A 27,823-nucleotide genomic window follows, 5' to 3' on the forward strand; every position below is an offset into this window, starting at 1 on the left:
CTAGGTGATCTCAGGGTCTGTAATAACTATTTCTAGGTGATCTCAGGGTCTGTAATAACTATTTCTAGGTGATCTCAGGGTCTGTAATAACTATTTCTAGGTGATCTCAGGGTCTGTAATAACTATTTCTAGGTGATCTCAGGGTCTGTAAAAACTATTTCTAGGTGATAACTATCTCTAGGTGATCTCAGGGTCTGTAATAACTATTTCTAGGTGCTCTCAGGGTCTGTAATAACTATTTCTGGGTGATATCAGGGTCTGTAAAAACTATTTCTAGGTGATCTCAGGGTCTTTAACTATTTCTAGGTGATCTCAGGGTCTGTAATAACTATTTCTAGGTGATCTCAGGGTCTGTAGTAACTATTTCTAGGTGATCTCAGGGTCTGTAATAACTATTTCTAGGTGATCTCAGGGGTCTGTAATAACTATTTCTAGGTGATCTCAGGGTCTGTAATAACTATTTCTAGGTGATCTCAGGGTCTGTAATAACTATTTCTAGGTGATCTCAGGGTCTGTAATAACTATTTCTAGGTGATCTCAGGGTCTGTAATAACTATTTCTAGGTGATCTCAGGGTCTGTAATAACTATTTCTAGGTGATCTCAGGGTCTGTAATAACTATTTCTAGGTGATCTCAGGGTCTGTAGGGTCTGTAATAACTATTTCTAGGTGATCTCAGGGTCTGTAATAACTATTTCTAGGTGATCTATTTCAGGGTCTGTAATAACTATTTCTAGGTGATAACTATTTCTAGGTGATCTCAGGGTCTGTAATAACTATTTCTAGGTGATCTCAGGGTCTGTAGTAACTATTTCTAGGTGATCTCAGGGTCTGTAATAACTATTTCTAGGTGATCTCAGGGGTCTGTAATAACTATTTCTAGGTGATCTCAGGGGTCTGTAATAACTATTTCTAGGTGATCTCAGGGTCTGTAATAACTATTTCTAGGTGGTCTCAGGGTCTGTAATAACTATTTCTAGGTGATCTCAGGGGTCTGTAATAACTATTTCTAGGTGATCTCAGGGTCTGTAACTAAGGTGATCTCAGGGTCTGTAATAACTATTTCTAGGTGATCTCAGGGTCTGTAATAACTATTTCTAGGTGATCTCAGGGTCTGTAATAACTATTTCTAGGTGATCTCAGGGTCTGTCTGTAATAACTATTTCTAGGTGATCTCAGGGTCTGTAATAACTATTTCTAGGTGATCTCAGGGTCTGTAATAACTATTTCTAGGTGATCTCAGGGTCTGTAATAACTATTTCTAGGTGATCTCAGGGTCTGTAATAACTATTTCTAGGTGATCTCAGGGTCTGTAATAACTATTTCTAGGGTGATCTCAGGGTCTGTAAAACTATTTCTAGGTGATCTCAGGGTCTGTAATAACTATTTCTAGGTGATCTCAGGGTCTGTAATAACTATTTCTAGGTGATCTCAGGGTCTGTAATAACTATTTCTGAGGTGATCTCAGGGTCTGTAAAAACTATTTCTAGGTGATCTCAGGGTCTGTAAAAACTATTTCTAGGTGATCTCAGGGGTCTGTAAAAACTATTTCTAGGTGATCTCAGGGTCTGTAAAAACTATTTCTAGGTGATCTCAGGGTCTGTAATAACTATTTCTAGGTGATCTCAGGGTCTGTAATAACTATTTCTAGGTGATCTCAGGGGTCTGTAATAACTATTTCTAGGTGATCTCAGGGGTCTGTAATAACTATTTCTAGGTGATCTCAGGTGTCTGTAATAACTATTTCTAGGTGATCTCAGGGTCTGTAATAAATATTTCTAGGTGATCTCAGGGGTCTGTAATAACTATTTCTAGGTGATCTTTAGTGGTAAATAGCAAACAGGGGCCAGTAAGAGAACTACCTGTGTGTGTGTGTGTGTGTGTGTGTGTGTGTGTGTGTGTGTGTTAGTGCATTGCAGGCATACTGCTATTAGGGTTCTGTGCTGTACGGCTGTGTCTGAAATGGTTCTCTATTCTATATAGTGAGTAGAGCCAATCTATGAGACCCCTCATCCCCGTGGAACACCTGTGGTAGGAAGGTTTAATGATGATGTTGACGAGAACCTTAGCTGTAGCAGTCAGCCATGTTAGCCTAAATCACAGGTTTTCTCACTACCATAACAGGTCAAATCATAGCATGAGTCCCAATTACCACACTATTCCCTATAAAGTGCAGTAATCTATGGGCCTGGGTCAAAAAATAGTGCACTATATTTGGGACATAAGTCTTCTCCTCTACTGGTTCACAGCAGTGGATTGGTCAGGCCGTGGTCTCTCCTCTACAGCTGCCATTTCACATTAAAGATAGAGTCCTTAAAGACATGCTCCACAACATTGGCCGACTACTAAGATTCTTTTTTTGAAACCTCCCGCACCCATTGCTTACATTATCCATAGACAAACATTGGCAGTAGAATGGCCTTAGTGAAGAGTTCGGTGACTTTCAACGTGGAACCAACCGTCGTAGGATGCCACCTTTCCAACAAGTCAGTTCGGCAAATATTTCTGCCCTGCTAGAGCTGCCCTGGTTTACTATAAGTGCTGTTATTGTGAAGTGGAAACGTCTAGGAGCAACAACGGCTCAGCCGCGAATTGGTAGGCCACACAAGCTCACAGAACGGGACTGACGAGTGCTGAAGCGCATAGCGCATTAAAATGGTCTGTCCTCAGATGCAACACTCACTACCGAGTTCCAAACTGCCTCTGGAAGCAACGTCAGCACAAGAACTTTGTCGGGAGCTTCATCAAATGGGTTTCCATGGCAGAGCAGCAACATACAAGTCTAACATCACCATGCAATGCCAAGCGTCGGCTGGAGTGGTGTAAAGCTCGCCGCCATTGGACTCTGGAGCAGTGGAAACGTGTTCTCCAGAGTGATGAATCACGCTTGCCCGTCTGGCAGTCCGACGGACGAATCTGGGTTTGACGGATGCCAGGAGAACGCTATCCTGCCCCAATGCTTAGCCCCAACTGTAAAGTTTGGTGGATGAGGAATAATGGTCTGGGGTCACACAGCAGAGCCAGAGAGCGCAATGGGGATGTACAGGTTGACTCATAAACGGTGTTTATATTGGGTTAAAACAATACATTCAGAAAATATCCATAAATGTATAATTCTTGTTCAATTTATATCTTTTTAAAAAATTTTGTTATGTTTAGGCTATCTGGTATTTATGCTCACCGAATAGCCTACATAAATAACTCTTAATCACCAAACGCTTTTGTGAACGGACAGAGCAATTGTATGTCTATTCACTGAGATGAGAAGGACAACGTCGGAGTTTAATTCAATATGAGAAAATCTGCGAAATGGAGAGTTGAAAATAAAGAGAATGGAGGGCCAGAAAAGTTATGTTTCTGGAAAGATGTGGTGAAATGGTAAAACCGGGTGATAGCAGTGTCTATGTTATGTGTGGCGCTATACAAATTCGACAGTCACAAGACGGGAACTTCAAGTAGTCTTATGGGACGTCAAGGGATCTGTAGCAGGCTGTTTAGATGGGATAAATGGAAACTGAAATCTGGACACTGACTGTAGGCCTATAAACTCTTTCTGAATTTTTGAATGTGTAGTTAGGGACCTGACCGTCTGTAGAGTTGCTGCCCCGATGCGTCGTAAAAGCTGATAGTATTTCAACCACAAAATATGTATCTTATCAGAAACACATTGGGTCGTTTTCACAGCTTTCTATTTCCTCATAACTGGTCAAACTGATGTCATTTGGACATTTTGCCCAGATTTTTTTTTCTTCCCCAAATGTTTTAATTTGAAGTTATTGCATTTTCTCCCCGGTCCCTAAACGTCTTTGCTCCACAAAACAAGCAGACATGACAGAGAACCTCACCAATGTCAACTAGATTGAAGCATTCATTCTATAATTTATGACAGTATTCTGGTGAGTAAGAGTTTATTTAGTCTTCTAGGTTAACGTATAATGACAGAATAGAACAGAACATGCAACGTAGTCTGTAATTTTCCGAGACCGATTTTGGCTCGTGAGCACTACTTACAGAACTACTGGCTAAAAAGTATACATGAATACAGGACGATCCCTTTAATTGAAACCATAACAAAGCAGAACCCCACCCCTGTTTTGGTAAACAGCTGAGGGATGAGCCTGGAGAAATGTAACCGCTCTCAAATTCATAGTGTGTAACCTTTTATTTAACTAGGCAAGTCCGTTAAGAACAAATTCTTATTTACAATGACGACCTACTGGGGAACAGTGGGTTAACTGCCTGTTCAGGGGAACAGTGGGTTAACTGCCTTGTTCAGGGGAACAGGGGGTTAATTGCCTTGTTCAGGGGAACAGTGGATTAACTGCCTGTTCAGGGGAACAGTGGGTTAACTGCCTTGTTCAGGGGAACAGGGGGTTAACTGCCTTGTTCAGGGGAACAGGGGGTTAATTGCCTTGTTCAGGGGAACAGTGGGTTAACTGCCTGTTCAGGGGAACAGTGGGTTAACTGCCTTGTTCAGGGAACAGTGGGTTAACTGCCTTGTTCAGGGAACAGTGGGTTAACTGCCTTGTTCAGGGGAACAGTGGGTTAACTGCCTGTTCAGGGAACAGTGGGTTAACTGCCTTGTTCAGGGAACAGTGGGTTAACTGCCTTGTTCAGGGGAACAGTGGGTTAACTGCCTTGTTCAGGGGATTAACTGCCTTGTTCAGGGAACAGGGGTTAACTGCCTTGTTCAGGGGAACAGGGGTTAACTGCCTTGTTCAGGGAACAGGGGGTTAACTGCCTTGTTCAGGGAACAGTGGATTAACTGCCTTGTTCAGGGGAGGGGGTTAACTGCCTTGTTCAGGGGAACAGGGGGTTAACTGCCTTGTTCAGGGGAACAGGGGGTTAACTGCCTTGTTCAGGGGAACAGGGGGTTAACTGCCTTGTTCAGGGGAACAGGGGGTTAACTGCCTTGTTCAGGGGAACAGGCGGTTAACTGCCTTGTTCAGGGGAACAGTGGGTTAACTGCCTTGTTCAGGGGCAGAACGACAGATCTTTACCTTGTCAGCTCTGGGGATTCGATGAAGCAACCTTTTGGTTACTGGCCCAACGGTAGGCAGAGCTATGGATAAAATGACTGACCATTCATGATATCAACATGATAGTTTTAGCAATTGTTTTGAAGATATACTATGTTAACATTCACATTGTTTACAAACAGTAGAGTAAAACAAAAAATAATAATAAATAAATAAATAAAAACAAAATTGTGTTCTGATGGGGTGGTACGACAGTTGAACTAAGCTCACAAGGCATTTACATTATTCAAGAATCAATTAATTATTTATCATTCATGTTGAACAAAAATGGATGTAGCAATCTAGCTTCAAAGACATGTTCCGGGGAACTTTTATCAACTAGTATTTTTTTTAAATGTATTTATTTAATTAGTTTACTCTGGCTTTCTACAGGATGAGTCATTATGTAGTACATCATCTATGAGCAGAATGAGTCATTATGTAGTACATCATCTATGAGCAGAATGACTGTTTTACCTCAACTAGCCCAGGATGAGTCATTATGTAGTACATCATCTATGAGCAGAATGAGTCATTATGTAGTACATCATCTATGAGCAGAATGAGTCATTATGTAGTACATCATCTATGAGCAGAATGAGTCATTATGTAGTACATCATCTATGAGCAGAATGACTGTTTTACCTCAACTAGCCCAGGATGAGTCATTATGTAGTACATCATCTATGAGCAGAATGGCTGTTTTACCTCAACTAGCCCAGGATGAGTCATTATGTAGTACATCATCTATGAGCAGAATGACTGTTTTACCTCAACTAGCCCAGGATGAGTCATTATGTAGTACATCATCTATGAGCAGAATGACTGTTTTACCTCAACTAGCCCAGGATGAGTCATTATGTAGTACATCATCTATGAGCAGAATGACTGTTTTACCTCAACTAGCCCAGGATGAGTCATTATGTAGTACATCATCTATGAGCAGAATGACTGTTTTACCTCAACTAGCCCAGGATGAGTCATTATGTAGTACATCATCTATGAGCAGAATGACTGTTTTACCTCAACTAGCCCAGGATGAGTCATTATGTAGTACATCATCTATGAGCAGAATGGCTGTTTTACCTCAACTAGCCCAGGATGAGTCATTATGTAGTACATCATCTATGAGCAGAATGACTGTTTTACCTCAACTAGCCCAGGATGAGTCATTATGTAGTACATCATCTATGAGCAGAATGACTGTTTTACCTCAACTAGCCCAGGATTCCCTAGTTTGAGAGTGACTTTCTGGAAGCGTTTTTTTCCCACACGTGGGCCAACACCGTCACTGCAGCCCCTTGCCATTTGAGTAACCGCTAGCAAGATGCACACACAGCCGAATGAGCAATGTCGCGGTGCACATATGTGACATAATACCTCGGGGACCACTTTTGGCTTGTGAGAGCAAATTTTAGAACTAATGACTAAAAAAAATATAAAAGTATCGGAGAATCTCTTACATGGGATTAGACATGACTAGGAGACAGGAGCAGATTAGCGACATGACAAGGAGACAGTAGCAGATTAGCGACATGACAAGGAGACAGTAGCAGATTAGCGACATGACTAGGCGACAGGAGCAGATTAGTGACATGACTAGGAGACAGGAGCAGATTAGCGACATGACTAGGAGACAGTAGCAGATTAGCGACATGACTAGGCGACAGGAGCAGATTAGTGACATGACTAGGAGACAGGAGCAGATTAGCGACATGACTAGGAGACAGGAGCAGATTAGTGACATGACTAGGAGACAGGAGCAGATTAGCGACATGACAAGGAGACAGGAGCAGATTAGCGACATGACAAGGAGACAGGAGCAGATTAGCGACATGACTAGGAGACAGGAGCAGATTAGCGACATGACTAGGAGACAGGAGCAGATTAGCGACATGACTAGGAGACAGGAGCAGATTAGCGACATGACAAGGAGACAGGAGCAGATTAGCGACATGACTAGGAGACAGGAGCAGATTAGTGACATGACAAGGAGACAGGAGCAGATTAGTGACATGACTAGGAGACAGGAGCAGATTAGCGACATAACTAGGAGACGGTAGCAGATTAGCGACATGACTAGGAGACAGGAGCAGATTAGCGACATGACAAGGAGACAGGAGCAGATTAGCGACATGACTAGGAGACAGGAGCAGATTAGCGACATGACTAGGAGACAGGAGCAGATTAGTGACATGACTAGGAGACAGGAGCAGATTAGCGACATGACAAGGAGACAGGAGCAGATTAGTGACATAACTAGGAGACGGTAGCAGATTAGCAACATGACTAGGAGACAGTAGCAGATTACCGACACAACATGACTAGGAGACAACAGCAGTAGTCAGCCCAGACAGAGACTAGACGCATACCTAACCAAATAGACTGCAGGCATGGCTGGAGACAAACTGAGCCAGTCTCAGCACTAGACCTCGTTTCAAATGGGCTACTTAAACGGTGCTTCATTGAGCTTGTTTGGCACGATGGATCCAATAGATTTCAAAAAGTGTCTGAACCAAGGTCTGCTCTGCTCAGCAGCCCAGCAGAGGCCTCTAGACTGTGGGCCTTGTAGTAGCTCCTCCCCTGCTACTCGTCTGTCAGGGAAGAGCCCAGCAGTATGCTGCACAAGGAAAGCCCGTGGAACTATTGTGTGTTCCAAATGGCGCCCTATTCCCTATACAGTGGCACTACTTTTGACCAGAGCCCAGCTCATGACAGAAAGGTGATCTTGTCATGTTGAATTATTACCCTGTTCATTAATGGCTCCTTTTTCCTGTCTCTCTTCTCTTCTTCTTTCTTCACAGCTTTTCTGGAACACTGGGGCTGTTGGTGTGGCTGAATTTTCCCTGGATTTGATTGGTCAATTCAGAAGACTGAAGCCCAGGCTGACAGTCTACCTTTCACGGAGGCCCAGCCGTGAGAGGACTGAGGAAGGCACGTGGCGAATCATGACCGCGGACAAAGACAAGCCAGACAGAGAGAAGGACAGGGACAGAGACCGAGACAGGGAGAGGGACAGAGAGAGGGACAGAGACCGGGACAAGAGGGACAAAGCGTCCAGGGAGAGCGAGAGCTCACGACCGCGCCGCAGCTGCACGTTGGAGGGCGGAGCTAAGAACTACGCCGAGAGCGAGGACGAGGATAACGAGAACAGGGGAGGGGCCGGGGCAGTAGGCGGGATCAACATGGGGATGGGGGAGGAGTCAGGGAAGAAGGGAAAGAAGAAGATGATCAAGAAGAAGTCGAGGTATGAACGGATGGAGAACGGAGAGATCACTTCCTTCATTACTGAAGACGATGTTGTCTACAGACCTGGCGGTAAGTCACATTCTTGTTACGTTATTAAGTTACAATGTCTCTTCGTCTGTTTGGCAACATATGTCATCGTGTAGTGTTTGCTTTTCTCCTGAAAGAAGCCTCAGTCCCAAGAGATGCAGCCTAGGCCTGTAGACGAGTACAACGCTACATTGAACAATACAACTTTATTGTTCAATGCGAATTGTAAATATGTATTTACATTGCTTTTCATTTGTCTAATTGGTAGCAGACAAGTTTGAGACACATTCCTCAAATCTAGCCATAATTCCAGAGACAAAAATATGACATCATTTCCTCTTTGATGGTAGGTCCCCCCCCCTCGCCTTTTTACTATTGATTATCTGGTTCGTTAGGAAAGCTAAACTAAGATGTGTTTTTGGTTGTTTGGTCAATCAGACATGCCTATTTCAAGATTATCTTTAAAAAAATATTGCCATATTATTTTTTGGACGACATATCGATACTTTGACTCCAAGTATCGTTTTTTGTTGTTGTTGCCAGGTAGCGTTATCTTTCTCTAGTTGGCTGTACCTGGAAGATGTTACACATCGATATTTGACTGGAAGTTGTACCTGCTCCAAACCCTCCGGTAGTTTCCATCCTATAGCTTTGTTCTCCATCTTCATTTTGAAATAGTGAGCCAACGTGTTTTCACCACTTCTATTTCCATGTCTGATCAAAACTACATTTCTCTCGTCTCTTTACAGCAGACGTGTAATGAGCAATAGGCTTTGGAAAAATAATAATAATAATAAAATCGCAATATAGAATCGTGAGAATCTCAATACATATTATCACCATACTTAAGTGCTGATACGATATCATATTGTGAGGTTCCCTGGCAGTTCCCAGTCATTATTGATTAGCATATTGATCCAGAGTGGAGCCGCGGTCTAAGACACTACAGAGACGCCCTGGTTAGATTCCAGGCTGTAGCACAACCGGCCGTGATTGGGAGTCCCATAGGGTGGCGGGACAACTGGCCCAGCGTCGTCCGGGTTCGGCTGGTGGAGGCTGTCTTTGTAAATAAGAATTTGTTCTTAACTGACTTGCCTAGTTAAATAAAGGTTCAATGTAAAATAGAATGAAAAATATTAAAGTCTGCCTGTTCTGTTGTTTGGGATAGTATATTTTTTCCAAGAACAATATTGAGTTGTTCTGTAGTATAGTATCTTTAGAGGGAGACTAAGTAGGAAACGTCTCAAATACCATCCTACATCCTATATCTTTATATAGTGCATTACTATATAGTGCATTACTACTAATAAAAGTTGTCCACTATGTAGGGAATAGGGCACTATTTGATACACAGTCATAACCTTTTCCCCGGCAGTAAACACGACCTCTTCTTCACCTGCTGTTTCTAAATTGGTTGAACACCAAACTGGGGGGGGGGAATGTCCAAACTCTGCTGTCTGTACTGAGGGGGAGGGAGAGGGAGGGAGAGTGAGGGAGGGAGAGTGAGGGAGAGGGAGGGAGGGAGAGTGAGAGGAGAGGGAGGAGAGGGAGAGGGAGGGAGAGGGAGGGAAGGAAGGAGGGAGGGAGGGAAGGAAGGAGAGAGAGGGAGGGAAGGAGAGAGAGGGAGGGAGAGAGGGAGGGAGAGGGAGGGGGAGGGAGAGAGGGAGGGAGAGGGAGGGAAGGAAGGAGGGAGGGAGGGAAGGAAGGAGAGAGAGGGAGGGAAGGAGAGGGAGGGAGGGAGAGAGGGAGGGAGGGAGAGAGGGAGGGGAGAGGGAGGGAGGGAGAGTGAGCGGGAGGGGGAGAGGGAGGGGGGAGGGAGAGGGAGGGAGGGAGGGAGGGAGGGAAGGAAGGAGGGAGGGAGGGAAGGAAGGAGAGAGAGGGAGAGAGAGAGGGAGGGAGAGAGGGAGGGGAGAGAGAGGGAAGGAAGGAGGGAGAGAGAGGGAGAGGGGAGAGGGAGGGAGAGGGAGGGAGGGAGGGATAGGGGGGAGACAGACACCTGCAGTTTTCTCTCTGTTACAGTAGAATCTGGCTCAGCTAGTCTGCCCCCGTCATCAATGGCACATCTTTAATTTATCAAGCAGGAAGGAAAAGGTCAAGTAGCTAACGCTTCACTGTGGTCGCTGCCATGCTTAGTTATTTAACATGAACACATACATTACTGCAGCCTATGTGTTGTTATTTCCCTTTTAAGAGATGTGGCTGTCGAACGCCCCCCCCCCAACCCCCCCCTTGGTAATAATCTTGTTCACACCATTATCTTTCTGTTAGTGTCAGTAAGTCCTTGAAAAAGCCATGGCTGTGTCCGCCAGAGAGAAGCCTTGTTCCTGACAGGGAAACTTAAAACACACACACAACATTGAACATTAAAACACACACACAACATTGAACCTTAAAACACACACGACAGGGACTCCATTGAACGTTTTCTTTCTCTGCTTTTAATGTTGAATAGAGAGAGATGAGGAGAGACTGAGGGAGGAGAGACTGAGGGAGGAGAGACTGAGGGAGGAGAGACTGAGGGAGGAGAGACTGAGGGAGGAGAGACTGAGGGAGGAGAGACTGAGGGAGGAGAGAGGGGGGCGACACACAGAGAGAGAGGGGGGGTGGCGACACACAGAGAGCGAGGGGGTGGGCGACACACAGAGCGAGGGGGAGCGACACACAGAGAGCGAGGGGGAGCGACACACAGAGAGCGAGGGGGAGCGACACACAGAGAGCGAGGGGGAGCGACACACAGGGAGAGGGGGAGCGACACACAGAGAGAGCGGGGGAGCGACACACAGAGAGGGGGGAGCGACACACAGGGAGAGGGGGAGCGACACACAGGGAGCGAGGGGGAGCGACACACAGGGAGAGGGGGGAGCGACACACAGGGAGAGGGGGAGCGACACACAGAGAGCGAGGGGGAGCGACACACAGGGAGAGGGGGGAGCGACACACAGAGAGCGGGGGAGCGACACACAGAGAGCGGGGGAGCGACACACAGGGAGAGGGGGGAGCGACACACAGGGAGAGGGGGAGCGACACACAGAGAGCGAGGGGGAGCGACACACAGAGAGCGAGGGGGAGCGACACACAGAGAGCGAGGGGGAGCGACACACAGAGAGCGGGGGAGCGACACACAGAGAGCGGGGGAGCGACACACAGAGAGCGAGGGGGAGCGACACACAGAGAGCGAGGGGGAGCGACACACAGGGAGCGAGGGGGAGCGACACACAGGGAGCGAGGGGGGGAGCGACACACAGGAGAGAGCGAGGGGAGCGACACACAGGGAGAGGGGGGGGCGACACACAGGGAGAGGGGGAGCGACACACAGGGAGAGGGGGAGCGACACACAGGAGAGGGGGGCGACACACAGGGAGAGGGGGAGCGACACACAGGGAGAGGGGGAGCGACACACAGGGAGAGGGGGAGCGACACACAGGGGGAGAGGGGGAGCGACACACAGGGAGAGGGGGAGCGACACACAGGGAGCGGGGGAGCGACACACAGGGAGAGGGGGAGCGACACACACAGGGGGAGAGGGGGAGCGACACACAGGGAGAGGGGGAGCGACACACAGGGAGCGGGGGAGCGACACACAGGGAGCGGGGGAGCGACACACAGGGAGAGGGGGAGCGACACACAGGGAGAGGGGGAGCGACACACAGGGAGAGAGGGGGAGCGACACACAGGGAGAGAGGGGGAGCGACACACAGGGAGAGGGGGAGCGACACACAGGGAGAGGGGGAGCGACACACAGGGAGAGGGGGAGCGACACACAGGGGAGAGGGGGAGCGACACACAGGGAGAGGGGGAGCGACACACAGGGAGAGGGGGAGCGACACACAGGGAGAGGGGGAGCGACACACAGGGAGGGGGAGCGACACACAGGGAGAGGGGGAGCGACACACAGGGAGCGGGGGAGCGACACACAGGGAGCGGAGGGAGCGACGCACAGGGAGAGGGGGAGCGACGCACAGGGAGAGGGGGAGCGACGCACAGGAGAGGGGGAGCGACGCACAGAGAGCGAGGGGGAGCGACGCACAGAGAGCGAGGGGGGGGAGCGACACACAGGGAGCGAGGGGGAGCGACACACAGGAGCGGGGGAGCGACGCACAGGGAGAGGGGGAGCGACGCACAGGGAGCGGGGGGAGCGACGCACAGGGGGAGCGAGGGGGAGCGACGCACAGGGAGCGGGGAGCGACGCACAGGGAGAGGGGGAGCGAGCGCACAGGGACACAGGGAGAGGGGGAGCGACGCACAGAGAGAGGGGGGGAGCGACGCACAGAGAGCGGGGGGGGAGCGACGCACAGAGAGCGAGGGGGAGCGACGCACAGAGGGGGAGCGACGCACAGAGAGCAGAGAGCGGGGGAGCGACGCACAGGGGACAGGGAGGGGGAGCGACACACAGGGAGAGGGGGAGCGACACACAGGAGAGGGGGAGCGACACACAGGGAGAGGGGGAGCGACACACAGGGAGAGGGGGAGCGACACACAGAGAGCGAGGGGGAGCGACACACAGAGAGCGAGGGGGAGCGACACACAGAGAGCGAGGGGGAGCGACACACAGAGAGCGAGGGGGAGCGACACAGAGAGCGGGGGAGCGACACACAGGGAGCGGGGGAGCGACACACAGGGAGAGGGGGAGCGACACACAGGGAGCGAGGGGAGCGACACACAGGGAGCGGGGGAGCGACGCACAGGGAGAGGGGGAGCGACGCACAGGGAGAGGGGGGAGCGCACAGAGAGCGAGGGGGGGAGCGACGCACAGAGAGCGGGGGAGCGACACACAGAGAGCGAGGGGGAGCGACGCACAGAGGGGGAGCGACGCACAGAGAGCGAGGGGGGAGCGACGCACAGAGAGCACAGGGGGAGCGACGCACAGAGAGCGAGGGAGGGGGAGCGACACACAGAGAGCGAGGGGGAGCGACACACAGAGAGCGAGGGGGAGCGACACACAGAGGGGGAGCGACACACAGAGGGGGGAGGGGGAGCGACGCAGAGAGAGCGGGGAGGAGCGACGGGGCAGAGAGACACAGGGGGAGGAGCGACACACAGAGAGCGAGGGGGAGCGACGCACAGAGAGAGGGGGAGCGACACAGAGAGAGAGGGGGAGCGACACACAGAGAGCGAGGGGGAGCGACACACAGAGAGCGACACACAGGAGGGGGAGCGACGCACAGAGAGCGAGGGGGAGCGACACACAGAGAGCACAGGAGGGGGAGCGACACACAGAGAGCGAGGGGGAGCGACGCACAGAGAGCGACACACAGAGGGGGAGCGACGCACAGAGAGCGAGGGGGAGCGACACACAGAGAGCGAGGGGGAGCGACACACAGAGAGCGAGGGGGAGCGACAGAGCTGGAGAGAGCGAGGGGGGAGCGACAGAGCTGGAGAGAGCGAGGGGGAGCGACAGAGCTGGAGAGAGCGAGGGGGAGCGACAGAGAGAGAGGGGGAGTGACGGAGAGGGAGCTGGAGAGCGAGGGGGGAGCGACATGATTCTTGCGATAACATACATTTGAATGAATTGGAGATATAGCCCAGACCTAACACAGAGTATGTTCTCATCTGGCCCAGCCCCAACACAGAGTACGTTCGCATCTGGCCCAGCCCCAACACAGAGTACGTTCTGATCTGGCCCAGCCCTAACATAGAGTACGTTCTGATCTGGCCCAGCCCTAACATAGAGTACGTTCTGATCTGGCCCAGCCCTAACACAGAGTACGTTCTCATCTGGCCCAGCAACACAGAGTACGTTCTGATCTGGCCCAGCCCTAACATAGAGTACGTTCTCATCTGGCCCAGCCCTAACACAGAGTACGTTCTGATCTGGCCCAGCCCCAACACAGAGTACGTTCTGATCTGGCCCAGCCCCAACACAGAGTACGTTCTGATCTGGCCCAGCCCTAACATAGAGTACGTTCTGATCTGGCCCAGCCCTAACACAGAGTACGTTCTGATCTGGCCCAGCCCTAACACAGAGTACGTTCTGATCTGGCCCAGCCCCAACACAGAGTACGTTCGCATCTGGCCCAGCCCCAACACAGAGTACGTTCGCATCTGGCCCAGCCCTAACATAGAGTACGTTCTGATCTGGCCCAGCCCTAACATAGAGTACGTTCTCATCTGGCCCAGCCCTAACATAGAGTACGTTCTCATCTGGCCCAGCCCTAACATAGAGTACGTTCTGATCTGGCCCAGCCCTAACATAGAGTACGTTCTGATCTGGCCCAGCCCTAACATAGAGTACGTCCCCCCTGTCTGTCTCGTCTGTCTGCTCAGCCGTGTGATTCCTGAAAGATGGGAGCATCTCTTTCTGCAGTAAGGCTTAGTGTGCATTGAATGGATGAAGGGGGAATGGAGACGAGTCGACAAGGAGATGACGGGATACGTGTGTTCTCCAGTCTGACGGAAGGGTGGAAATGGGAGGCTATGGCAGGTAGCTGAGGAGGACAGGCAGTCACACACACACACACACACACCCTCCCCACTGAGCGGCGACCTGTGCGATCGATCGGGGCTTTGAGTAGCTCTTCTCCAGCCAGCCTCCCTGCAGCTCTGAAGGATATTCTCTATACACACTGCAGCTCACACACACACACACACACACACACAGTACCGCTCTGCTATAGGCGATCAATAGGCGACATCCTGAAACACACACACACACACACACACACACACACACACACACACACACACAGTACCGCTCTGCTATAGGCGATCAATAGGCGACATCCTGAAACACACACACACACACACATCACCTTTGTCCACAGTCTTTGCAGGCTAAGCTAACATCTCCACTGTAATAAGGAGCCCTACTGTTGCAGTGTCTCTGTCTGCTCAACTAGCTAATGGAAACTACCCGCCTTCCGGCTCTCCTCTCCAACATGGCCGCCTTCCGGCTCTCCTCTCCAACATGGCCGCCTCCCGTCTCCCCTCTCCAACATGGCCGCCTCCCGTCTCTCCTCTCCAACATGGTCGCCTCCCGTCTCTCCTCTCCAACATGGCCGTCTCCCGTCTCCCCTCTCCAACATGGCCGCCTCCCGTCTCTCCTCTCCAACATGGCCGCCTTCCGTCTCTCCTCTCCAACATGGCCGCCTCCCGTCTCCCCTCTCCAACATGGCCGCCTCCCGTCTCCCCTCTCCAACATGGCCGCCTTCCGTCTCCCCTCTCCAACATGGCCGCCTTCCGTCTCCCTCTCCAACATGGCCGCCTCCCGTCTCTCCTCTCCAACATGGCCGCCTTCCGTCTCTCCTCTCCAACATGGCCGCCTCCTGTCTCCCCTCTCCAACATGGCCGCCTCCCGTCTCAATCTGAGCTGAAAAAAACAACAATATTTCAGGCTGTTCTGTTAAAACAGCTACAGCCTATCACACGTTGTAATACGATTCTAATTCTTAATTGGCGCATTTCAAACAGTTCTTTAATGAGGCGCAGCCGGGAACTAGTTATGCTCAATGGCGAGTGGTGGGGTCGGTATTTTTTATTTTTATTTAACTAGGCGAGTAGGTTGAGAACAAATTCTTACTTATAATGACGGCCTACCAGGATAAACCAGGATAATTCTTTGTTTAAATCTCCAGTTTGGTAACATTTAGGCTTCCCAGTAGATGACAACGGAGACGGACAGAGAGAGTATGTCTCCATTGCTCAACCAGAATAGCCTATGGAGCTGCCAAACACCTCATATGTTGTTGACGCATTTACACGACATCACCCCGGAATTACTGCCACCAAGAGGGAAACGCACAACAACAACTTGGTCGCCCCTCTGCACTCGGAAGCTGATTCTGACTGGCCAAAAGACATTTACAGGAACGATAGATATGTTTATAGTAGCCTGTTCTCCGTGGTCGAGAGGTATCGAGGGTTTCAGCACCACCGGTGAAAGTTCTCAAGCCACGTTACTAACTTCTCTCACTCGCACCTGTTCCAGCAAACAGAAACACCTTGCTCTATAGAAGCAAGCTAAAGCTGAAGTTGTCGTGGAATTGACCAATGAACCCCGTGTTGGGTTTACTACAGATGGATGGAGCTACAGGGGTTTACTACAGATAGATGGACCTCCAGGGCTGCTAGAGAGGGGTTAACTACAGATGGATGGACCTCCAGGGCTGCTAGAGAGGGGTTTACTACAGATGGATGGACCTCCAGGGCTGCCAGAGAGGGGTTAACTACAGATGGATGGACATACAGGGGTTTACTACAGATAGATGGACCTCCAGGGCTGCTAGAGGGGTTAACTACAGATGGATGGACCTCCAGGGCTGCTAGAGAGGGGTTAACTACAGATGGATGGACGTCCAGGCCTGCTAGAGAGGGGTTAACTACAGATGGATGGACGTCCAGGCCTGCTAGAGAGGGGTTAACTACAGATGGATGGACGTCCAGGCCTGCTAGAGAGGGGTTAACTACAGATGGATGGACCTCCAGGCCTGCTAGAGAGGGGTTAACTACAGATGGATGGACGTCCAGGCCTGCAAGAGAGGGGTTAACTACAGATGGATGGACCTCCAGGGCTGCTAGAGAGCTACATAACAGTGACGGCCCCCTCACATTACCCAGGAGTGAGACATTACAAATACTGTGCTACGGACACGCCTCCCCTTTGAAGAGTCACAACTAAACTGTGCATATTTTTCTCTTTGTAAAATCATAATAGCACAGATCTATCTATACCATAATTACATATTGATTTCACACACATTATTGCACTTTATTTTTTAACGTTGTTGTTGAGTAATCATGTTTTTATTTATTTTTATTTAAGAAAATCCAAAGTGTGGTTTTAGTTCTCATCAGGCATATTTACTCATCAGTAGTCTACAGCTATGGTTGAGGGGAGGGGCTTGTAACATCAGTAGTCTACAGCTATAGTTGAGGGGAGGGGCTTGTATCATCAGTCTACAGCTATGGTTCAGAGGGGGAGGGGCTTGTATCATCAGTAGTCTACAGCTATGGTTGAGGGGGAGGGGCTTGTATCATCAGTCTACAGCTATGGTTCAGAGGGGGAGGGGCTTGTAACATCAGTAGTCTACAGCTATAGTTGAGGGGAGGGGCTTGTAACATCAGTAGTCTACAGCTATAGTTGAGGGGAGGGGCTTGTAACATCAGTAGTCTACAGCTATGGTTGAGGGGAGGGGCTTGTAACATCAGTAGTCTACAGCTATGGTTCAGAGGGGAGGGGCTTGTAACATCAGTAGTCTACAGCTATGGTTGAGGGGGAGGGGCTTGTAACATCAGTAGTCTACAGCTATGGTTGAGGGGGAGGGGCTTGTATCATCAGTAGTCTACAGCTATGGTTCAGAGGGGGAGGGGCTTGTAACATCAGTAGTCTACAGCTATGGTTGAGGGGAGGGGCTTGTATCATCAGTAGTCTACAGCTATGGTTCAGAGGGGAGGGGCTTGTAACATCAGTAGTCTACAGCTATGGTTGAGGGGAGGGGCTTGTAACATCAGTAGTCTACAGCTATGGTTGAGGGGAGGGGCTTGTAACATCAGTAGTCTACAGCTATGGTTGAGGGGAGGGGCTTGTAAACATCAGTAGTCTACAGCTATGGTTGAGGGGAGGGGCTTGTAAACATCAGTAGTCTACAGCTATGGTTGAGGGGAGGGGCTTGTAACATCAGTAGTCTACAGCTATGGTTGAGGGGGAGGGGCTTGTAACATCAGAAGTCTACAGCTATGGTTGAGGGGGAGGGGCTTGTAACATCAGAAGTCTACAGCTATGGTTGAGGGGAGGGGCTTGTAACATCAGAAGTCTACAGCTATGGTTGAGGGGAGGGGCTTGTAACATCAGAAGTCTACAGCTATGGTTGAGGGGAGGGGCTTGTAACATCAGAAGTCTACAGCTATCGTTGAGCTATGGGGGAGGGGCATGTAACATCAGAAGTCTACAGCTATCGTTGAGGGGGAGGGGCTTGTAACATCAGAAGTCTACAGCTATGGTTGAGGGGGAGGGGCTTGTAACATCAGAAGTCTACAGCTATCGTTGAGGGGGAGGGGCTTGTAACATCAGAAGTCTACAGCTATCGTTGAGGGGGACAGGTGTCCTACACTGGTAAAAAGGTCAGCTGACAGGCAGACACTGGAACACACTGGCTTTGCATAGGCGCTTTATTGCGTTTTTTTTTGTGGGACCGTAGGGGGGGGAAATGCCCAGAATATACGTAAAATAACATTATTAACCGGTTTCCATGCTTTTAAAATAACGGTTCTCTTCCGGGAACAGTATAAAATCACTTTTGTTCTGGTCCTGTTACTGGAAAAAAATATTTTCCAGTTTTCGGTTGTGTTCCCTGAACCGGTTCAACCCCTGAGGCCTATAGCAATATCTTTTAATACTACCATATAAGTATCTTGACATTATCGTTTAGAACCGTCAATCTGTTTTCATTGATCACATTTTGGACCAGAATGAGGCTCTCTCTGTCTCTCTCTCTCTCTCTATGTCTCTCTCTCTGTGTCTCTCTCTCTCTCTGTCTCTCTCTCTCTCTCTATGTCTCTCTCTCTCTCTCTGTGTCTCTCTCTCTCTCTCTCTCTCTCTGTGTCTCTCTCTCTCTCTGTGTCTCTCTCTCTCTGTGTCTCTCTCTCTCTGTGTCTCTCTCTCTCTCTGTCTCTCTCTCTCTCTCTCTGTCTCTCTCTCTCTCTCTCTCTCTCTCTCTCTCTCTCTCTCTCTGTCTCTCTGTCTGTCTCTCTCTCTCTCTCCCTCTCTCTTTCTCTCTCTCTCTCTCTCTCTCTCTCTCCCTCTCTCTTTCTCTCTCTCTCTCTCTCTACTGTCTATTGCTCCTGAGAATTCAACATTTTAATCGAATCATTTCATAATTTATCTGAAGGTTATAGTCACCAAAAAAAAGCAGTAGCAGCCTACCAGTATGTAAGGGATTCATATGAACAGCTCTCTCACTCCTACCAGTATGCAAGGGATTCATATGAACGGCTCTCTCACTCCTACCAGTATGCAAGGGATTCATATGAACGGCTCTCTCACTCCTACTCCTACCAGTATGCAAGGGATTCAGCTCACCGATGAACGGCTCTCTCACCGATACGGTTCACTTAACAGATCAGTTCAAAAGGAGCCGTTCGTTCGCGAACAACCCATCACTAGGCTTCACTGACGAGTCACTGACGAGTCACTGACAAGTCTCGACATGGACTTCGAATCCTAGGAAAATACAAACAAGCTCTTTGGTTTACTGTGCCGACGTGATACTATTGACTTTATTCAGTCAATTCGACACCTTTTAATCAACTAGTCAACACTACGCTGTTCGGTTGTCAATCAAAGCACAGTGCATAGCCTATGCATCCTGACTTTGTGGCTGTATAGGCCTTCTACACACGCACCATTGAGAGCATCCTGTTGGACTGTATCACCGCCTGGTACGGGCAAGTGCACGTTCCGCAACCGCAGGGCTCGTCAGAGGGCGGTGCGGTCAGCCTAACGCTGCCTGTTTGATTTGAAACACGCAACGAAAATGAATGTGCCACAAAACAATAATGAAGTGGATTTCAACTCATTCAACTCATAACATTAGGCTATCATTCCGCTAGCATTAGGCTAGCATTAGGCTAACATTACAGCGGGCCCTTATGGAAAACACTGCAGAGATCAATGAGGTGAGTCATCTCATTGTGAGGTAGCTTTATCTTCCAGAGCTTACACAGATCTGATCTGACACAACCTGATCTCATTTACTGACACCCGCTGATGATGTCATTGTGTACGTCTGTGGCCTCGGAGAGCCTGCTGCTCTTCAGGTGTCCTTGGACTCCCAGATGGTGGGCTGTAGTCACCTATGCATTCCCTGAAGAGTGATGGTCCTATTCGTAGACAAAGGAATCCATTTCTGTACCATTCGACACCGTAATATCTCTTTAAGATGAGGATGTCCTGAAGAGTAATGTACAGTTCACGAGAAGAGTCGTTACAAATTAATTATAGTAATTGTACTGAGAACGTTTCTGATCCTGACTAGTTTGAGGTGAAACAGGACCTCCTTGTGATTCATTCTCCTACCATATCCTGTTTGTTCTCTCTCTCTGTTTCCAGTGAGAGGACAGCCTCAGGACCCTATAAAATCAGTTTTAAAAAATTTGTTGCCTGATTCAGTTTTTTTGTTTTTCTCCAAATTTTGTTCTTTTACCAAGCTACACCTTTTTTTCTGGTTTTCATTCCCAAAATCACAATTTAGTTGTTTTTCTATTTAAAAAAAAAAAAAAAAAAGGTATGTTTTACGTCAACAACAACTGCTTAAACCACATAGAGAGATCGCTTTTGAAGTTGGGGAAAAATGTAAGAAAAATGTGTGTTTTGGGTGTCGTTACCCTTTAATTCCAGTGAGCTTCAGCCAGACACAGATGTCTGGTTAGCTGTGTTTCTGAAGCCCTCGGCATTTGCAGAGTTTTGCAAAACAAGTAGATGCAAATAATCATGATATCATTCTGACAGGTAGACATAACTACAAAGTAGCCTAACGTTTAATTGAGGAGTTTTTTGGGGGGAGGAACAGCCTTTCCCATCTACCAACAGTCAGTTATCATTAGCATGATCGCTAACAGCTACACACAGTGTAGACTAGACACTGTGTGTATCCCCATCGAGCGGTAGTGAAGAAAGCGTGGATGATGTCTCGTAGTGAAATCTAACCAACTGCCGACTGACCGCCTCCGTCTGGTGCAGATTTCTCATTTGCGAAGACTTGACCTCTCTGACCCTCTGTTCTGTTGCTACCCAAGGGACTTGTCAGCTGATGCACACTACCATTAGTGATCTAAGATCAGTAGAGCTTTTTTTTTTTAGATCATAATGAATGCAATTATATGTACGGGGGAGACCTGATCCTAGATCAGCACTACAAGCTCCTGGCCTGGCTGTGCTGTAGCAGAGGGAATAAGGTTGAATGGTTGAACCATGTGGGGGTTCACTCTGCTCTGGTGGGCTGAGAATCCCTCTGCTCTGGTTGGCTGAGGATCCCTCTGCTCTGGTTGGCAGAGGATCCCTCTGCTCTGGTTGGCTGAGGATCCCTCTGCTCTGGTTGGCTGAGGATCCCTCTGCTCTGGTTGGCTGAGGATCCCTCTGCTCTGGTTGGCTGAGGATCCCTCTGCTCTGGTTGGCTGAGGATCCCTCTGCTCTGGTTGGCTGAGGATCCCTCTGCTCTGGTTGGCTGAGGATCCCTCTTCTCTGGTTGGCTGAGGATCCCTCTGCTCTGGTTGGCTGAGGATCCCTCTGCTCTGGTTGGCTGAGGATCCCTCTGCTCTGGTGGGCTGAGGATCCCCTCTGCTCTGGTGGTCTGAGGATCCCCTCTGCTCTGGTGGGCTGAGGATCCCCTCTGCTCTGGTGGGCTGAGGATCCCCTCTGCTCTGGTGGGCTGAGGATCCCCTCTGCTCTGGTGGGCTGAGGATCCCCTCTACTCTGGTGCGCTGAAGATCCCCTCTGCCCTGGTGGGCTGAGGATCCCCAGGGCTGAGGATCCGCTCTGCCCTGGTGGGCTGAGGATCCCTAGGGCTGAGGATCCCCTCTGCCCTGGTGGGCTGAGGATCCCCTCTGCCCTGGTGGGCTGAGGATCCCCTCTGCCCTGGTGGGCTGAGGATCCCCTCTGCCCTGGTGGGCTGAGGATCCCCTCTGCCCTGGTGGGCTGAGGATCCCCTCTGCTCTGGTGGGCTGAGGATCCCCTCTGCCCTGGTGGGCTGAGGATCCCCTCTGCTCTGGTGGGCTGAGGATCCCCTCTGCTCTGGTGGGCTGAGGATCCCTCTGCTCTGGTGGGCTGAGGATCCCCTCTGCTCTGGTGGGCTGAGGATCCCCTCTGATCCCCTCTGGTGGGCTGAGGATCCCCTCTGCTCTGGTGGGCTGAGGATCCCCTCTGCTCTGGTGGGCTGAGGATCCCCTCTGCTCTGGTGGGCTGAGGATCCCCTCTGCTCTGGTGGGCTGAGGATCCCTCTGCTCTGGTGGGCTGAGGATCCCCTCTGCTCTGGTGGGCTGAGGATCCCCTCTGCTCTGGTGGGCTGAGGATCCCCTCTGCCCTGGTGGGCTGAGGATCCCCTCTGCCCTGGTGGGCTGAGGATCCCCTCTGCCCTGGTGGGCTGAGGATCTGCCCTCTGCTCTGGTGGGCTGAGGATCCCCTCTGCTCTGGTGGGTGGGCTGAGGATCCCCTCTGCTCTGGTGGGCTGAGGATCCCCTCTGCTCTGGTGGGCTGAGGATCCCCTCTGCTCTGGTGGGCTGAGGATCCCCTCTGCTCTGGTGGGCTGAGGAGTCATAGTCGTGAGATGTTAGAGTTTTAACCTTGAGGTTCTTGATACCCAACAGGAAGTCACAAGAGCAGTGATGAGAGAGGAGACTTGTCAGCCAAATCCTGCCCCCCCGCCCCCCTCTCCCACTCCTTTTCAATTCAAGAGCTTTATTAGCATGGGAAATAAACATTTCAAATATCTATATGTACAGTGTTGTGAAGATGTGCAAATGGTTAAAGTACAAAACAGAAAATAAATACGCATAAATAAATATGGGTAAAATAAACAAGCATAAATATGGGTTGTATTCACAATGGTGTTAGTTCTTCACTGGTTGCCCTTTTCTCGTGGCAACAGGTCACAAATCTTGCTGCTGTGATGTCACACTGTAGTATTTCACCCAGTAGATAAGGATGTTTATCAAACTTGGGTTTGTTTTCTAATTCTTTATGGATCTGTGTAATCTGAGGGAAATATGTCTCTCTAATATGGTCATACATTGGGCAGGAGGTTAGGAAGTGCAGCTCAGTTTCCACCTCATTTTGTGGGCAGTGAGCACATAGCCTGTCTTCTCTTGAGAGCCGTGTCTGCCTACGGCGGCCTTTCTCAATAGCAAGGCTATGCTCACTGAGTCTGTACATAGTCAAAGCTTTCCTTAAGTTTGGGTCAGTCACAGTGGTCAGGTATTCTGCCGCTGTGTACTCTCTGTGTAGGGCCAAATAGCATTCTAGTTTGCTCTGTTTTTTTGTTAATTCTTTCTAATGTGTCAAGTAATTATCTTTTTGTTTTCTCATGATTTGGTTGGGTTTAATTGTGATGCTTTCCTGGGGCTCTGGGGGTCCCCCCCCCCCATTCCTCTCTCTCCTCCATCCTCTTCCCCTCCCTCCTCCTACCTCTCTCTCCTCCATCCTCTTCCCCTCCCTCCTCCTACCTCTCTCTCCTCCATCCTCTTCCCCTCCCTCCTCCTACCTCTCTCTCCTCTTCCCCTCCCTCCTCCTACCTCTCTCTCCTCCATCCTCTTCCCCTCCCTCCTCCTACCTCTCTCTCCTCCATCCTCTTCCCCTCCCTCCTCCTACCTCTCTCTCCTCTTCCCCTCCCTCCTCCTACCTCTCTCTCCTCCATCCTCTTCCCCTCCCTCCTCCTACCTCTCTCTCCTCCATCCTCTTCCCCTCCCTCCTCCTACCTCTCTCCCCTCCATCCTCTTCCCCTCCCTCCTCCTACCTCTCTCCCTCCATCCTCTTCCCCTCCCTCCTCCTACCTCTCTCTCCTCCATCCTCTTCCCCTCCCTCCTCCTACCTCTCTCTCCTCCATCCTCTTCCCCTCCCTCCTCCTACCTCTCTCTCCCTCCATCCTCTTCCCCTCCCTCCTCCTACCTCTCTCTCCTCCATCCTCTTCCCCTCCCTACCTCTCTCTCCTCCATCCTCTTCCCCTCCCTACCTCTCTCTCCTCCATCCTCTTCCCCTCCCTACCTCTCTCTCCTCCATCCTCTTCCCCTCCCTCCTCCTACCTCTCTCTCCTCCATCCTCTTCCCCTCCCTCCTCCTACCTCTCTCTCCTCCATCCTCTTCCCCTCCCTCCTCCTACCTCTCTCTCCTCCATCCTCTTCCCCTCCCTCCTCCTACCTCTCTCTCCTCCATCCTCTTCCCCTCCCTCCTCCTACCTCTCTCTCCTCTTCCCCTCCCTCCTCCTACCTCTCTCTCCTCTTCCCCTCCCTCCTCCTACCTCTCTCTCCTCTTCCCCTCCCTCCTCCTACCTCTCTCCCTCCAGCATCCCTGTGGTTCTATTTTTGCGTTCCTCCAGCTCTTTAATTTGAGGATCAGTGAACTAAGATGCCAGCCAGCTCCCGAAGCCTTGCTCTCTCTGTGTGTATGCGTGCGTGAGAGACCAGGGTTTTCAAGTTGTTGCTTTATTTGGGCTGGAGGTGTTTTAAATTAGACCTGCTTCACAGCCTCTGGAGAATGGGACTCGGCTAAGGTTAGGCAGGAGGGGGGGGCAGCTGAGGAGAGGCAGGAGGGGGGGCAGCTGAGGAGAGGCAGGAGGGGGACAGCTGAGGAGAGGCAGGAGGGGGGGACAGCTGAAGAGAGGAGGAGGGGGGACAGCTGAGGGAGGCAGGGGGGGGGACAGCTGAGGAGAGGCAGGAGGCGGGGGGACAGCTGAGGAGAGGCAGGAGGCGGGGGGGACAGCTGAGGAGAGGCAGGAGGCAGGGGGACAGCTGAGGAGGCAGGAGGGGGTGAGAAAGGAGTAACTCCCCCACCCCCCACCCCTTTCTCCACCTCTCTCATGAATATTCAGGCAAGTTAATTTAGCACAATCAGCAGTGTAGCAATACATGACAGTACAAATGGCTGCCATCAGATTACAGTTGTCCAGGGTTTCCGCGTAGCCGGCATTTGGCCCATAAAAAAATAAAAATAATTAAAAGCCGATTTAAATATAATTGTTGCCGTCCAAATTGGCCGGGAGAAAAAAACAACTCCTTCATTTTTTTTATTTTTATACCAGTCGATGGAAATGCATTTGACCGTCATGCTTATCGGGTCTACAGGTTCATTTGCATAATTTTATGGAACTAAATTGGTGCTTGTGTATTTCCGTTCGTCATCATGTTGTACTGTCTTATTTTATCACACAGTATGCAGAAGCTGTTTTGAGTGGAATTTCCCCTCAGCTCATTGCTGCTGTCGTGAAACGTGCTTTTATTTTAGCCCAGTCATTGCAACAGTTCTAAAATCAATTGCGCGTTAACTGTTTTGATGGCCACGATTTAAACAGAGCTACTATTTTTATGTCTCAACTGGTAATTGAAGTGTGCCTCCCATTCACCATTCAAGTGCATAGGTCATAGTTTAGAAAGGTGTTTCCCCAGGTCTGTTGTTTAGAATGGTGTTTCCCCAGGTCTGTTGTTTAGAATGGTGTTTCCCCAGGTCTGTTGTTTAGAATGGTGTTTCCCCAGGTCTGTTGTTTAGAATGGTGTTTCCCCAGGTCTGTTGTTTAGAATGGTGTTTTCCCCAGGTCTGTTGTTTTAGAATGGTGTTTCCCCAGGTCTGTTGTTTAGAATGGTGTTTCCCCAGGTCTGTTGTTTAGAATGGTGTTTCCCCAGGTCTGTTGTTTAGAATGGTGTTTCCCCAGGTCTGTTGTTTAGAATGGTGTTTCCCCAGGTCTGTTGTTTAGAATGGTGTTTCCCCAGGTCTGTTGTTTAGAATGGTGTTTCCCCAGGACTGTTGTTTAGAATGGTGTTTCCCCAGGTCTGTTGTTTAGAATGGTGTTTCCCCAGGTCTGTTGTTTAGAATGGTGTTTCCCCAGGTCTGTTGTTTAGAATGGTGTTTTCCCCAGGTCTGTTGTTTAGAATGGTGTTTCCCCAGGTCTGTTGTTTAGAATGGTGTTTCCCCAGGTCTGTTGTTTAGAATGGTGTTTCCCCAGGTCTGTTGTTTAGAATGGTGTTTCCCCAGGTCTGTTGTTTAGAATGGTGTTTCCCCAGGTCTGTTGTTTAGAATGGTGTTTCCCCAGGTCTGTTGTTTAGAATGGTGTTTCCCCAGGTCTGTTGTTTAGAATGGTGTTTCCCCAGGTCTGTTGTTTAGAATGGTGTTTCCCCAGGTGTGTTGTTTAGAATGGTGTTTCCCCAGGTCTGTTGTTTAGAATGGTGTTTCCCCAGGTCTGTTGTTTAGAATGGTGAGATGAGATGTCACTTCAGCATTTACAATGATCATACCAGTTGCGTCGGGAAAAACTAAAAAAAAAAAAAATTGGTCTGTTGCCACTACTATTGCCCTTTAACCTGGTTGTATCCCCCCTTCAAAAGGACCACAATGGAAATAAGCTGTTAAACTTCATTGTGTTTATACTTCTTCAATTGTATGTGGAGGCGTCACCAGCTGGACCTCCCTTTATGTATTTCAATTCAATCAACCGTTATTTACCTGCTGATTTACTAAGTGTTTCACCAAAACAAACACGCGGAGAGACTGTTCAGTAAGGGTGTCGTTAGACCAGGTGTCTGGTACTGACAGGATCCAAAGACGCCACTGTTCTTGGATCAGCTTCCTCCATTCAAATCTTAACGGAACATTTAGAATTATTCCCAAAAATACTGAAGACTGGTACTAGAGAGATATTTGGGGGCGGCGGGTAGCAACAACACTCACAACACAACAACACTCACAACACAACAACACTCACAACGCAACAACACTCACAACGCAACAACACTCACAACACAACAACACTCACAACACAACAACACTCACAACGCAACAACACTCACAACGCAACAACACTCACAACACAACAACACTCACAACACAACAACACTCACAACACAACAACACTCACAACACTCAGACATCATTTACAAACTAATCATTTGTGTTTAGTGAGTCCACCAGATCAGAGTCAGTAGAGATGACCAGGGATGTACTCTTGAAAAATATGTGAATTGGAAAAAAAATTCTGTCCTGCTAAGTATCCAACAAGTTGTCAAATAACCCCAAAAACTACTTCAAGTAGTACTTTCACTGAAGTACATTCCATCACTGAAATAGGCTTTTGAGAAGGCTGCTTATGCTAACCCAATAATAATGCTCTGAATCACAGATTGGGCACATCATTGCACACGTTGTCACACATCATGAAACACATTGAGGCAGAAGTTGGACAGTAGCCTTGTCGCAAAATGGAACACGATTTGGGGAAGGACAGATAGCTATTCCACGTGTAACTCTGTTGTTTGTCTCTGCACTGCTTTGCTTTATCTTGGCCAGGTCGCTGTTATAAATGAGAAGATGTTCTCAACTGGCCTACCTGGTTAAATAGAAGTATTAATAAAAAAATAAGTAGTCGGTTGTCCAACCAAATACATTCAACTGAAACGTACCTTCCTCATTTAATTTCAAACCCTCGGACTCAGAGAGGTGTGTGTGTGTGGGGGGGCAGACTCAGAGAGGTGTGTGTGTGTGGATGGGGGAGCGGACTCAGGATGGGGGGGACTCAGGACTCAGACTCAGAGGTGTGTGTGTGTGGGGGGCAGACTGTGTGTGTGTGGATGGGGGGGACTCAGAGAGGTGTGTGTGTGTGGGGGGGGGACTCAGAGAGGTGTGTGTGTCAGGGGGCTGTCTTAATTGACAAGTGGGTTAACTGCTCAGGTGCAGTGTACCTTGTCATCTCGGGATTTGATCCAGCAACCTTTCGGTTACTGTCCCAACGCTCCCTAATCACCAGTGAACGTTCTGTTGTCTATATACATAGATATATAGGTCCATGTAGATTATTATCTCTCAGAGCAGTCGTCTCCGTTTTCATTTAAAGCATCATTTATC

At 49.4% G+C, this 27,823-nt stretch overlaps 1 protein-coding gene across 1 annotated transcript in view; it reads left to right on the forward strand.

Moving 5' to 3' along the window:
- Positions 1-27,823, forward strand: part of LOC112221367 (arginine-glutamic acid dipeptide repeats protein) — a 277,707-nt gene that overhangs the window by 62,317 nt on the left and 187,567 nt on the right. The window contains 1 exon segment of the mRNA XM_042304282.1: positions 7,822-8,335. Within this exon segment, the coding sequence (XP_042160216.1) occupies positions 7,966-8,335 (370 nt within the window). The 5' untranslated portion in view covers positions 7,822-7,965.

This window comes from Oncorhynchus tshawytscha, linkage group LG22 (genome assembly GCF_018296145.1).
Source record: "Oncorhynchus tshawytscha isolate Ot180627B linkage group LG22, Otsh_v2.0, whole genome shotgun sequence".
Lineage (NCBI taxonomy): Eukaryota > Metazoa > Chordata > Actinopteri > Salmoniformes > Salmonidae > Oncorhynchus > Oncorhynchus tshawytscha.